A 12791-nucleotide genomic window follows, 5' to 3' on the forward strand; every position below is an offset into this window, starting at 1 on the left:
AGACATCAAAACTATGAAATAACACATATGGAATCATGTAGTAACCATAAACTATATTTATGAGGAACCTGGTTGCAGTTCCTATGGCTTCCACTAGATGTCAACAGTCTTTAGAAATTGGTTGATGTTTTTCTTTTGAGAAATGAAGAAGTAGGGCTGTTCATTGTGAGTGTCAAGTCAAGTGGACTCTTCTGTGTGTCACGCGTGACCAGGAGCTCGCTCCACGTTGTTTTTATCCTCTGTTGAACACAGTATATTCCGTCTTAAATTTTATCGATTATTTACGTTTTAGGATACCTGAGGTTGGATTAGGAACGTTGTTTGAAATGTTTGGACCAAGTTTACAGGTAACTTATTAGATCATTTGTAGTCATGTTGGGTGAGTTGGAACCGGTGTATTTCTGACTCAAATGCGCCAAATAAATGGACATTTTGGTGATATAAAGAAGGAATTTATTGAACAAAAGGACCATTTGTGATGTTTCTGGGACCTGTTGTAGTGCCAACAGAAGAAGATCTTTAAAGGTAAGGCATTTTTTATATCGCTATTTCTGAATTTCGTTGTCGCACCTGCCTGGTTGAAATATGTTTTTCATGTGTTGGTATGCGGGGCGCTGTCCTCAGATAATCGCATGGTTTGCTTTCGTCGTAAAGCCTTTTTGAAATCTGACACGGCGGCTGGATTAACAACAATTTAAGATTTATTTTGATGTATTGCACTTGTGATTTTATGAAAGTTAAATATATATAGTAATTTAATTTGACGCTAGCGTCCCACTGATCCGAAAGAAGTTAAGGGTTTCACTGACTTCATTAGCTGTGGTTGTGGATGCGAATATGTTTGAATCATCAGCATACATGGACACACATGCTTTGTTGAACGCCAGTGGCAGGTCATTGGTAAAAATAGAAAAGAGTAGAGGGCCTAGAGAGCTGCCCTGCGGTACACCACACTTTACATGTTTGACATCAGAGAAGCTTCCATTAAAGAAAACCCTCTGTGTTGTATTAGATTGATAGCTCTGAATCCACCATATGGCTGAAGGTTGAAAAGACATTAACACAAGTTTTCTCAACAACAGGTTGTGGTCAGTAATATCAAAGGCTGAACTGACATCTAACAGCTCCCACAATCTTCTCATGATCTATTTCTTTACACCAATCATCAGTCATGTGTGTCAGTGCAGTACATGTTCAGTGCCCTTCTCTATAACTTTAAGTCTGTTGATTTGTTTACAGAGAAAAAGCATTGTATTTGGTCAAACACTATTTTTTCCAACAGTTTGCTAATAACTGGCAGCAGGCTGATAAGTTTGCTGTTAGAACCAGTAAAGGCTGCTTTACCACTCTTGGGTAGTGGAATGACTTTGGCTTCCCTCCAGGCCTGAGGACAAAGACTTTCCTCTAGGCTCAGATTAAAGATATGACAAATAGGAGTGTCTATAGAGTCAGATACCATCCTCAGTAGCTTTCCATCTAAGTTGTCAATGCCAGGAGGTTTTTCATTATTGATCAATAAAAAACATTTTCTACCTTTCCCACACTAACTTTACAAAATTAAAATATGCAATGCTTTTCTTTCATTATTCACATTTTTTATGCATGAATATGAAGGCTCACTGGTCGTTGTTGGCATTTCCTGCCTACATTTACCCACTTTGCCAATGAAGTAATCATTAAAATAATTGGCAACATCAAATGGTTTTGTGATAAGCCATCTGATTCACTGAAAGCTGGAGTTGAATTTGTCTTTGTGCCCATAATTTAATTTAAAGTACTCCAACGTTTTTTTCCCACCATTCTTCATATCATTGATCTTGACTTCATAATACTGTTTCTTCTTCTTCTTTGTTGAGTTTAGTCACATCATTTCTCAATTTGCAGTAAGTCAGCCAGTCAGATGTCCAGACAGACTTGGCCGCCTCCTTTTGCCTCATCTCTTTCAACCATACAGTTTTTGTTCAGTTCCTCATCAGCCTTAACAGTTGGAACAGTCAGATCATTACCAGGTGCATGTCTATCATCAGCCTTAACAGTCAGATCATTACCAGGTGCATGTCTATCATCAGCCTTAACAGTCAGATCATTACCAGGTGCATGTCTATCATCAGCCTTAACAGTCAGATCATTACCAGGTGCATGTCTATCATCAGCCTTAACAGTCAGATCATTACCAGGTGCATGTCTATCATCAGCCTTAACAGTTGTAACAGTCAGATCATTACCAGGTGCATGTCTATCATCAGCCTTAACAGTCAGATCATTACCAGGTGCATGTCTATCTGTCATTGGGTCTTTAGACACTGTTAGATGATGTCATGTTGTTATACTATGTGGTGAATCATCAGACTGTGTCGTTACTGGGTGGTTACATGCTGTGATGTTTACAGTGTATCATGTGTGTCTCTGCATGTGCTCTCTCATAGCATCATAAAGACTAGACTCAGACATTTACTATAGACATGTAATCCCTTACCTTTTAGTTCATTTATTTATTTCAACTTTATTTAACCTGGCTAATCAGTTAAGAATAAATTATTGTTTTACAATGACGGCCTACCCCGGCCAAACCCTCCCCTAACCCGGACCATGCTGGGCCAATTGTGTGTCGCCCTAGCTACCTACCTACCTGCCTGCCTACTTGTACACTCTCTATCAGTCCTGTGTCAGTCCAGTGTCAGTCCAGGGTCAGTCCAGGGTCAGTCCAGGGTCAGTCCAGTGTCAGTCCAGGGTCAGTCCAGGGTCAGTCCAGGGTCAGTCCAGGGTCAGTCCAGGGTCAGTCCAGTGTCAGTCCAGGGTCAGTCCAGTGTCAGTCCAGGGTCAGTCCAGTGTGAGTCCAGGGTCAGTCCAGGGTCAGTCCGGTGTCAGTCCGGTGTCAGTCCGGTGTCAGTCCAGGGTCAGTCCGGTGTCAGTCCAGTGTCAGTCCAGTGTCAGTCCAGGGTCAGTCCAGTGTCAGTCCAGTGTCAGTCTGTCAGTCCAGGGTCAGTCCAGGGTAAGTCCAGGGTAAGTCCAGGGTCAGTCCAGGGTCAGTCCAGGGTCAGTCCAGGGTCAGTCCAGGGTCAGTCCAGTGTCAGTCCAGGGTCAGTCCAGGGTCAGTCCAGGGTCAGTCCAGTGTCAGTCCAGTGTCAGTCCAGTGTCAGTCCAGTGTCAGTCCAGGGTCAGTCCAGGGTCAGTCCGGTGTCAGTCCAGGGTCAATCCTGTGTTCCTGCGTTGCTGTGTCATGTAAAGGAGCAGTGTGAGAACAGAAGGAAACTCACAGTGTGTCTAGAGAGTAGGAGCATGGGGCGGTGAGAGGTGTCTAGAGAGTAGGAGCATGGGGCGGTGAGGTGACTAGAGAGTAGGAGCATGGGGCGGTGAGGTGACTAGAGAGTAGGAGCATGGGGCGGTGAGGTGACTAGAGAGTAGGAGCATGGGGCGGTGAGGTGACTAGAGAGTAGGAGCATGGTGCGGTGAGGTGACTAGAGAGTAGGAGCATGGGGCGGGTGAGGTGACTAGAGAGTAGGAGCATGGGGCGGTGAGGTGTCTAGAGAGTAGGAGCATGGGGCGGGTGAGGTGACTAGAGAGTAGGAGCATGGGGGGGTGAGGTGACTAGAGAGTGGGAGCATGGGGCGGTGAGGTGACTAGAGAGTAGGAGCATGGGGCGGTGAGGTGACTAGAGAGTAGGAGCATGGGGCGGTGAGGTGACTAGAGAGTAGGAGCATGGGGCGGTGAGGTGACTAGAGAGTAGGAGATGGGGCGGTGAGGTGACTAGAGAGTAGGAGCATGGGGCGGTGAGGTGACTAGAGAGTAGGAGCATGGGGCGGTGAGGTGACTAGAGAGTAGGAGCATGGGGCGGTGAGGTGACTAGAGAGTAGGAGCATGGGGCGGTGAGGTGACTAGAGAGTAGGAGCATGGGGCGGGTGAGGTGACTAGAGAGTAGGAGCATGGGGCGGTGAGGTGACTAGAGAGTAGGAGCATGGGGCGGTGAGGTGACTAGAGAGTAGGAGCATGGGGCGGTGAGGTGACTAGAGAGTAGGAGCATGGGGCGGTGAGGTGACTAGAGAGTAGGAGCATGGGGCGGTGAGGTGACTAGAGAGTAGGAGCATGGGGCGGTGAGGTGACTAGAGAGTAGGAGCATGGGGCGGTGAGGGTGACTAGAGAGTAGGAGCATGGGGCGGTGAGGTGACTAGAGAGTAGGAGCATGGGGCGGTGAGGGTGACTAGAGAGTAGGAGCATGGGGCGGTGAGGTGACTAGAGAGTAGGAGCATGGGGCGGTGAGGTGTACTAGAGAGTAGGAGCATGGGGCGGTGAGGTGACTAGAGAGTAGGAGCATGGGGCGGTGAGGTGACTAGAGAGTAGGAGCATGGGGCGGTGAGGTGACTAGAGAGTAGGAGCATGGGGCGGTGAGGTGACTAGAGAGTAGGAGCATGGGGCGGTGAGGTGTCTAGAGAGTAGGAGCATGGGGCGGTGAGGTGTCTAGAGAGTAGGAGCATGGGGCGGTGAGGTGACTAGAGAGTAGGAGCATGGGGCGGGTGAGGTGTCTAGAGCGTAGGAGCATGGGCGGTGAGGTGACTAGAGAGTAGGAGCATGGGGCGGTGGTGAGGTGACTAGAGAGTAGGAGCATGGGGCGGTTGAGGTGACTAGAGAGTAGGAGCATGGGGCGGTGAGGTGACTAGAGAGTAGGAGCATGGGGCGGTGAGGTGACTAGAGAGTAGGAGCATGGGGCGGTGAGGTGACTAGAGAGTAGGAGCATGGGGCGGGGTGAGGTGTCTAGAGAGTAGGAGCATGGGGCGGTGAGGTGACTAGAGAGTAGGAGCATGGGGCGGTGAGGTGTCTAGAGAGTATGAGCATGGGGCGGTGAGGTGACTAGAGAGTAGGAGCATGGGGCGGTGAGGTGACTAGAGAGTAGGAGCATGGGGCGGTGAGGTGTCTAGAGAGTAGGAGCATGGGGCGGTGAGGTGACTAGAGAGTAGGAGCATGGGGCGGTGAGGTGACTAGAGAGTAGGAGCATGGGGCGGTGAGGTAACTAGAGAGTAGGAGCATGGGGCGGTGAGGTGTCTAGAGAGTAGGAGCATGGGGCGGTGAGGTGACTAGAGAGTAGGAGCATGGGGCGGTGAGGTGACTAGAGAGTAGGAGCATGGGGCGGTGAGGTGACTAGAGAGTAGGAGCATGGGGCGGTGAGGTGACTAGAGAGTAGGAGCATGGGGCGGTGAGGTGTCTAGAGAGTAGGAGCATGGGGCGGTGAGGTGTCTAGAGAGTAGGAGCATGGGGCGGTTGAGGTGACTAGAGAGTAGGAGCATGGGGCGGTGAGGTGTCTAGAGAGTAGGAGCATGGGGCGGTGAGGTGACTAGAGAGTAGGAGCATGGGCGGTGAGGTGACTAAAGAGTAGGAGCATGGGGCGGTGAGGTGACTAGAGAGTAGGAGCATGGGGCGGTGAGGTGACTAGAGAGTAGGAGCATGGGGCGGTGAGGTGTCTAGAGAGTAGGAGCATGGGGCGGTGAGGTGTCTAGAGAGTAGGAGCATGGGGCGGTGAGGTGACTAGAGAGTAGGAGCATGGGGCGGTGAGGTGTCTAGAGAGTAGGAGCATGGGGCGGTGAGGTGACTAGAGAGTAGGAGCATGGGGCGGTGAGGTGGACTAGAGAGTAGGAGCATGGGGCGGTGAGGTGACTAGAGAGTAGGAGCATGGGGCGGTGAGGTGACTAGAGAGTAGGAGCATGGGGCGGTGAGGTGACTAGAGAGTAGGAGCATGGGGCGGTGAGGTGACTAGAGAGTAGGAGCATGGGGCGGTGAGGTGACTAGAGAGTAGGAGCATGGGGCGGTGAGGTGTCTAGAGAGTAGGAGCATGGGGCGGTGAGGTGACTAGAGAGTAGGAGCATGGGGCGGTGAGGGTGACTAGAGAGTAGGAGCATGGGGCGGTGAGTTGACTAGAGAGTAGGAGCATGGGGCGGTGAAGGTGACTAGAGAGTAGAGCATGGGGCGGTTGAGGTGTCTAGAGAGTAGGAGCACTGGGGCGGTGAGGTGCTAGAGAGTAGGAGCATGGGGCGGTGAGGTGTCTAGAGAGTAGGAGCAGGGTGCGGTGAGGTGACTAGAGAGTAGGAGCATGGGGACGGGTGAAGGTGACTAGAGAGTAGGCGCATGGGGCGGTGAGGAGTGTCTAGAGAGTAGGCGCATGGGCGGTTGAGGTGTCAGAGAGTAGGAGCATGGGGCGGTGAGGTGTCTAGAGAGTAGGAGCATGGGGCGGGTGAGGTGTCTAGAGAGTAGGAGCATGGGGCGGTTGAGGTGACTAGAGAGTAGGAGCATGGGGCGGGAGGTGACTAGAGAGTAGGAGCATGGGGCGGTGAGGTGACTAGAGAGTAGGAGCATGGGGCGGTGAGGTGACTATGGCAACCAGGCCTTCTACTTTCTACCAGGGCTTTAATGAACACGGTCAAGTTCCCTTGGCTTTCACACACACACACACACACACACACACACACACACACACACACACACACACACACACACAAACACAAACACAAACAACACACAACACACAACACACACACACAATGCTGTGAGCTCGGCCCTAATGAACAGTTCTAGGTCCCAGTGTCTACCTGACACCAGTAGGACAGGAGTGTTATGGGGTTTTGTTTCCATTTTGTTGTGTTGAGGTCCCTAACTTGACTGGTGTGTGTGTGTGTTCAAATCCCATAGGATAACTGGTGTGTCCATTGAGAGTGTGTGTGTGTGTTCAAATCCCATAGGATAACTGGTGTGTCCATTGAGAGTGTGTGTGTGTGTTCAAATCCCATAGGATAACTGGTGTGTCCATTGAGAGTGTGTGTGTGTGTGTTCAAATCCCATAGGATAACTGGTGTGTCCATTGAGAGTGTGTGTGTGTGTTCAAATCCCATAGGATAACTGGTGTGTCCATTGAGAGTGTGTGTGTGTGTGTTCAAATCCCATAGGATAACTGGTGTGTCCATTGAGAGTGTGTGTGTGTGTTCAAATCCCATAGGATAACTGGTGTGTCCATTGAGAGTGTGTGTGTGTGTGTGTTCAAATCCCATAGGATAACTGGTGTGTCCATTGAGAGTGTGTGTGTGTGTTCAAATCCCATAGGATAACTGGTGTGTCCATTGAGAGTGTGTGTGTGTGTTCAAATCCCATAGGATAACTGGTGTGTCCATTGAGAGTGTGTGTGTGTTCAAATCCCATAGGATAACTGGTGTGACCATCGTGTGTTTTCAGATCCCTTACCTAGCTGATGGAGTTCGTATCCATGGAGAGAAAGTGACGGAGGCTCTGAGGCCTTTCCATGAACGCCTGGAGGCCTGCTTCAAACAGCTCAGAGAGAAAGTGGAGAAACAGTACGGAGTCAAGACACTGGTAATATCTCTCTCCTGTGCTCTCCTCTCTTCTCTCTTCTCCTCTCTCCTCTCTTCTCCTCTCTCCTATGCACTCTTATCCTATCTTCTCCTCTCTCCTCTCTCCTCTCTTCTCCTCTCTCCTATGCACTCTTATCCTATCTTCTCCTCTCTCCTCTTCTCCTCTCTTCTCTTCTCCTCTCTTCTCTCTTCTCTCTTCTCCTCTCTCCTCCTCTCTTCTCCTCTCTTCTCCTCTCTTCTCTCTTCTCCTCTCTTCTCTGCTCTCCTCTTTTCTCCTTTCTTCTCCTCTCCTCTCCTCTCTTCTCCTCTCTCTCTGTCCTCTTTCCTCCTCTCCTCTCATCTCATCCTACTCTCTCCTACTCATTTTAAATTGACATGTTAGTAATTTAGCAGACGCTCTTATCCAGAGCCACTTACAGTGAGTACATTCATCTTAAGGTAGCTTGGTGAGACAACCACATATCACAGGCATAGAAGGTACATTTTCCCTCAATAACGTCGCTGTCAGTAGAGTCCGAGCTAGAAAGGGTGGGGGGGGGGGGGGGGGGTTAAGTGCGAGGAGTGTGAGGAGGAGGATTATTTAAGATACTGTTTGAAGAGGTAGGGTTTCAGATGTTTTCAGAAGATGGGCAGGGGACTCTGCTGTCCTAGCTTCAGGGGGAAGCTGGTTCCACCAGTGGGGTGCCAGGACAGATAAAGAGCTTGGACTGGCCTGAGAGGGGTGGGAGGGCCAAGACACCAGAGGTGGCAGAACAGAGTGTTCGGGCTGTTGAGTTTGAGCAGAGCCTGAAGGTAGGGAGTGGCAGTTCCTCTTGCTGTACTTCTTCTCTCTCCTCTCCTGTTGTTGGCCCATTAAAAAGTGTTCCTGGATTTATTTCCAAACAAACTTTTATGCCATCACCTACAGTTTTGTCAAAATTATGGGCACGATGAGGATTATTTTACACCAACTTTTTACGTGATCCCATGGTGTTGTTGTTGACGCATGGAGCAAACAGAACAGACAGACCGTGACTCAGTATTTCAGGTCCTTAACTCTCCATCTCCCCAGGTACAGCCATGATATTTGTGTTCTTCCTGAACGGCACTCTATTGTGTCCTGTTCTCTCTGAGTCATTCCTACTGTAGCTGGGACACAATGCTGCTGGCACTGCTACCTACCAGACCCTGGGCCAGTTCAGTATGGAAGAGCACACGCTCACTGAATCACCCCAAGGACATGGATCTATAGATGCTATTAACTAACACTGATGGGAGGAGGAGGGTATTGATCCATCAAAGATAGGAGGAGGATTAACATGGTATAAATTCACGAGGTGGACGATCATCACCGCCGATGGCTCGCGTGGTGCGTGTGTGTGTGTTCTCCCGGCAATAATGAATATGCTGTAAGGACAAAACAGCACAGGCATAGCACAACAGCCCAGGACTCTTTCAAGGAACTATGGCCCCAGGAACTTTATCCAGGCTGACAGCAGCCCAGGACTCTCACTATGACCCCAGGAACTTTAGCCAGGCTGACAGCAGCCCAGGACTCTCTCACTACGACCCCAGGAACTTTAGCCAGGCTGACAGCAGCCCAGGACTCTCACTACGACCCCATGAACTTTAGCCAGGCTGACAGCAGCCCAGGACTCTCACTACGACCCCAGGAACTTTAGCCAGGCTGACAGCAGCCCAGGACTCTCTCACTACGACCCCAGGAACTTTAGCCAGGCTGACAGCAGCCCAGGACTCTCACTATGACCCCAGGAACTTTAGCCAGGCTGACAGCAGCCCAGGACTCTCTCACTACGACCCCAGGAACTTTAGCCAGGCTGACAGCAGCCCAGGACTCTCTCACTACGACCCCAGGAACTTTAGCCAGGCTGACAGCAGCCCAGGACTCTCTCACTATGACCCCAGGAACTTTAGCCAGGCTGACAGCAGCCCAGGACTCTCACTACGACCCCAGGAACTTTAGCCAGGCTGACAGCAGCCCAGGACTCTCACTACGACCCCAGGAACTTTAGCCAGGCTGACAGCAGCCCAGGACTCTCTCACTACGACCCCAGGAACTTTAGCCAGGCTGACAGCAGCCCAGGACTCTCTCACTACGACCCCAGGAACTTTAGCCAGGCTGACAGCAGCCCAGGACTCTCTCACTACGACCCCAGGAACTTTAGCCAGGCTGACAGCAGCCCAGGACTCTCTCACTACGACCCCAGGAACTTTAGCCAGGCTGACAGCAGCCCAGGACTCTCACTACGACCCCAGGAACTTTAGCCAGGCTGACAGCAGCCCAGGACTCTCTCACTACGACCCCATGAACTTTAGCCAGGCTGACAGCAGCCCAGGACTCTCTCACTACGACCCCAGGAACTTTAGCCAGGCTGACTGCAGCCCAGGACTCTCTCACTACGACCCCAGGAACTTTAGCCAGGCTGACAGCAGCCCAGGACTCTCTCACTACGACCCCAGGAACTTTAGCCAGGCTGACAGCAGCCCAGGACTCTCTCACTACGACCCCAGGAACTTTAGCCAGGCTGACAGCAGCCCAGGACTCTCTCACTACGACCCCAGGAACTTTAGCCAGGCTGACAGCAGCCCAGGACTCTCACTACGACCCCAGGAACTTTAGCCAGGCTGACAGCAGCCCAGGACTCTCACTACGACCCCAGGAACTTTAGCCAGGCTGACAGCACAGCAGCCCAGGACTCTCTCACTACGACCCCAGGAACTTTAGCCAGGCTGACAGCAGCCCAGGACTCTCACTACGACCCCAGGAACTTTAGCCAGGCTGACAGCAGCTCAGGACTCTCTCAAGGAACTATGGCCCCAGAAACAGAACTTTGTTATAGCCAGACTTTATAGTCAGGACTCTACTCACTTCCAATGTTATATGTAGCTCAATAGTCTCTCTTTGTCTCTCTCTCTCTCTTTGTTTCTCTTTGTCTCTCTCTCTCTTTGTTTCTCTTTGTCTCTCTCGCTCTCTGTATCTCTCTGTCTCTCTTTCTCTGTCTCTCTCTTTGTCTCTCTCTGTCTCTCTGTCTCTCTGTCTCTTTCTCTGTCTCTCTGTCTCTCTCTCTCTGTCTCTCTCTCTGTCTCTCTCTCTGTCTGTCTCTCTGTCTCTCTCTCTGTGTGTCTCTCTGTGTGTCTCTCTGTGTGTCTCTCTGTGTGTCTCTCTGTGTGTCATGATTAAATGTGTACATGATGTTGTCAGTGTGTTATTAAATAATGGTGTAGTAACTCCATGGCACTAAACTGTGTTGTGTGTGTTTGTTTCTGCAGCCTGCGGTGGATGACAGGCGTGGGACCCGTCCTCGCTCTATGCTGCGTTCCTACACCATGCCCTCACAACAGAGACCACTCTCTGTGGCTTCAGTCAACTCCATCTCCTCTGACAACTCACCCTCCAGACCTGGCTCAGACGGGTAAGGAATCATACACACACAGAGAGAGACAGACACGTTTATGTGACAAATGGGGACGTCAGATTTGTTTTTATGAATGGGAATGTCTGACCCCACCTTTCAAAATGGAACACACCTTTCAAAATGGAACACACCTTTCTGAATGGAACACACCTTTCTGAATGTCTGACCCCACCTTTCAAAATGGAACACACCTTTCAAAATGGAACACACCTTTCTGAATGTCTGACCCCACCTTTCATTAAGGACTAATGTACACACTAACACAGGTTTATATTCTATATGGGGATTTTGCTGCCTTAGAAATCCTTGGGCAGGCCACCTAAGAGTTTTCTTCAGGATGCCAAAGTCCCAAAGGAAAAACAAATGTAACGACTAAAGCCAAATATAAAGTATATAGAAAAGATAATGGCCTTATATATTTTGGGGGAATATTATTCGCAAATGTAAATACATTTACATTTTACATTTTAGTCATTTAGCAGACGCTCTTATCCAGAGCGACTTACGGTAGTGAATGCATACATTTCATACAATTTCATACATTTTTTTCTGTGCTGGCCTCCCGTGGGAATCGAACCCACAACCCTGGCGTTGCAAACACCATGCTCTACCAACTGAGCTACAGGGAATAATCATTGAGAAGTAACAATCACCAAAAGCAATGAATTGAACAGCATTGGTTTAGTTATTAAGTTTGAGCAGAAGAACACAGCATTAGCCATGGCAAAATGCAGGAAATTATCTTTAAAACTGCTAAATGTTGTTCTCAGTTCCTTGGCAGATTTGTAGAGTCCCTCAAAATGTGCTTTAAAACTACAACATGTTTTCTCAGCTCCATGGAAAAATGTGTAAAATTTGTCAGAAATTCACTTTTAAAACTGCAAAAATGTATCTCTGGGCCATGGAGAAATTCAAAGAATTGCAGAAAATTCACTTAAAAATGCAAAAATAGCTGTAAAAAACTTGAAGAAGGGGGGGGGCCACTAAAATGTTTTGTAAAATTCAGCCGCGCCGACAGTGTCCATTAGCACGCCCCCTGCTACGCTCACCGCCCCTTTTTGTTCCAGAAACTCCTCCCCCTGGTCGTCACATTCAGAGCCTTCAGAAAGTGTTCAGACCCCTTGACTTTAACAGCATTTTGTTACATTACAGCATTATTCTAAAATGGATTTTTTTTCCCCTCATTAATCTACACACAATACCCCATAATTTTAGCAAATGTATTAAAAATAAAAAACTTTATCACATTTACATAAGTATTAAGACCTTGTTTAAGGACCTTTGGCAGCGATTACATCATTGAGTCGTCTTGGGTATGACGCTACAAGCTTGGCACACCTGTATTTGGGGAGTTTTTCCCATTCTTCTCTGCAGATCCTCTCAAGCTCTGTCAGGTTGGATGGGGAGCGTTGCTGCACAGCTACAGTATTTTCAGGTGTTTCCGTTCTTTGCCTCGATCCTGACTCGTCTCCCAGTCCCTGCCGCTGAAAAACATCCCCATAGCATGATTCTGCCACCACCATGCTTCACCGTAGGGATGTTTCCAAGTTTCCTCCAGACGTGACGTTTGGCATTCAGGCCGAAGACTTCTATCTTGGTTTCATCAAACCAGAGAATCTTGTTTCTCATGGTCAGAGTCCTTTAGGTGCCTTTTGGCAAACTCCAAGCAGGCTGCCGTGCCTTTTACTGAGGAGTGGCTTCCGTCTGGCCACTGTATCATAAAGGCCTGATTGGTGGAGTGCTGCAGAGATGGTTGTCCTTTTAGAAGGTTCTCCCATCTCCACAGAGGAACTCTGGAGCTCTGTCAGAGTGACCTTCAGGTTCTTGGTCACCTCCCTGACCAAGGCCCTTCTCCCCCGATTGGTCAGTTTGGCCGTGTGGCCAGCTCTAGGAAGAGTCTTGGTGGTTCCAAACATCTTCCATTTAAGAATGATGGAGGCCACTGTGTTCTTGGGAATCTTCAATGCTGCAGAAATGTGTTGGTACCCTTCCCGAGATCTGTTCCTCGACACAATCCTGTCTCGGA

At 49.4% G+C, this 12791-nt stretch overlaps 1 protein-coding gene across 1 annotated transcript in view; it reads left to right on the forward strand.

Moving 5' to 3' along the window:
- LOC115181574 (dedicator of cytokinesis protein 1) overlaps nucleotides 1–12791 on the forward strand; it is a 71444-nt gene that overhangs the window by 37457 nt on the left and 21196 nt on the right. The window contains exons 3-4 of the mRNA XM_029743469.1: nucleotides 7213–7350; nucleotides 10620–10762. Coding sequence (XP_029599329.1) covers nucleotides 7213–7350; nucleotides 10620–10762 — 281 coding nt within the window. The remainder of the gene's footprint in view (nucleotides 1–7212; nucleotides 7351–10619; nucleotides 10763–12791) is intronic.

This window comes from Salmo trutta, unplaced genomic scaffold (genome assembly GCF_901001165.1).
Source record: "Salmo trutta unplaced genomic scaffold, fSalTru1.1, whole genome shotgun sequence".
Classification (NCBI taxonomy): domain Eukaryota; kingdom Metazoa; phylum Chordata; class Actinopteri; order Salmoniformes; family Salmonidae; genus Salmo; species Salmo trutta.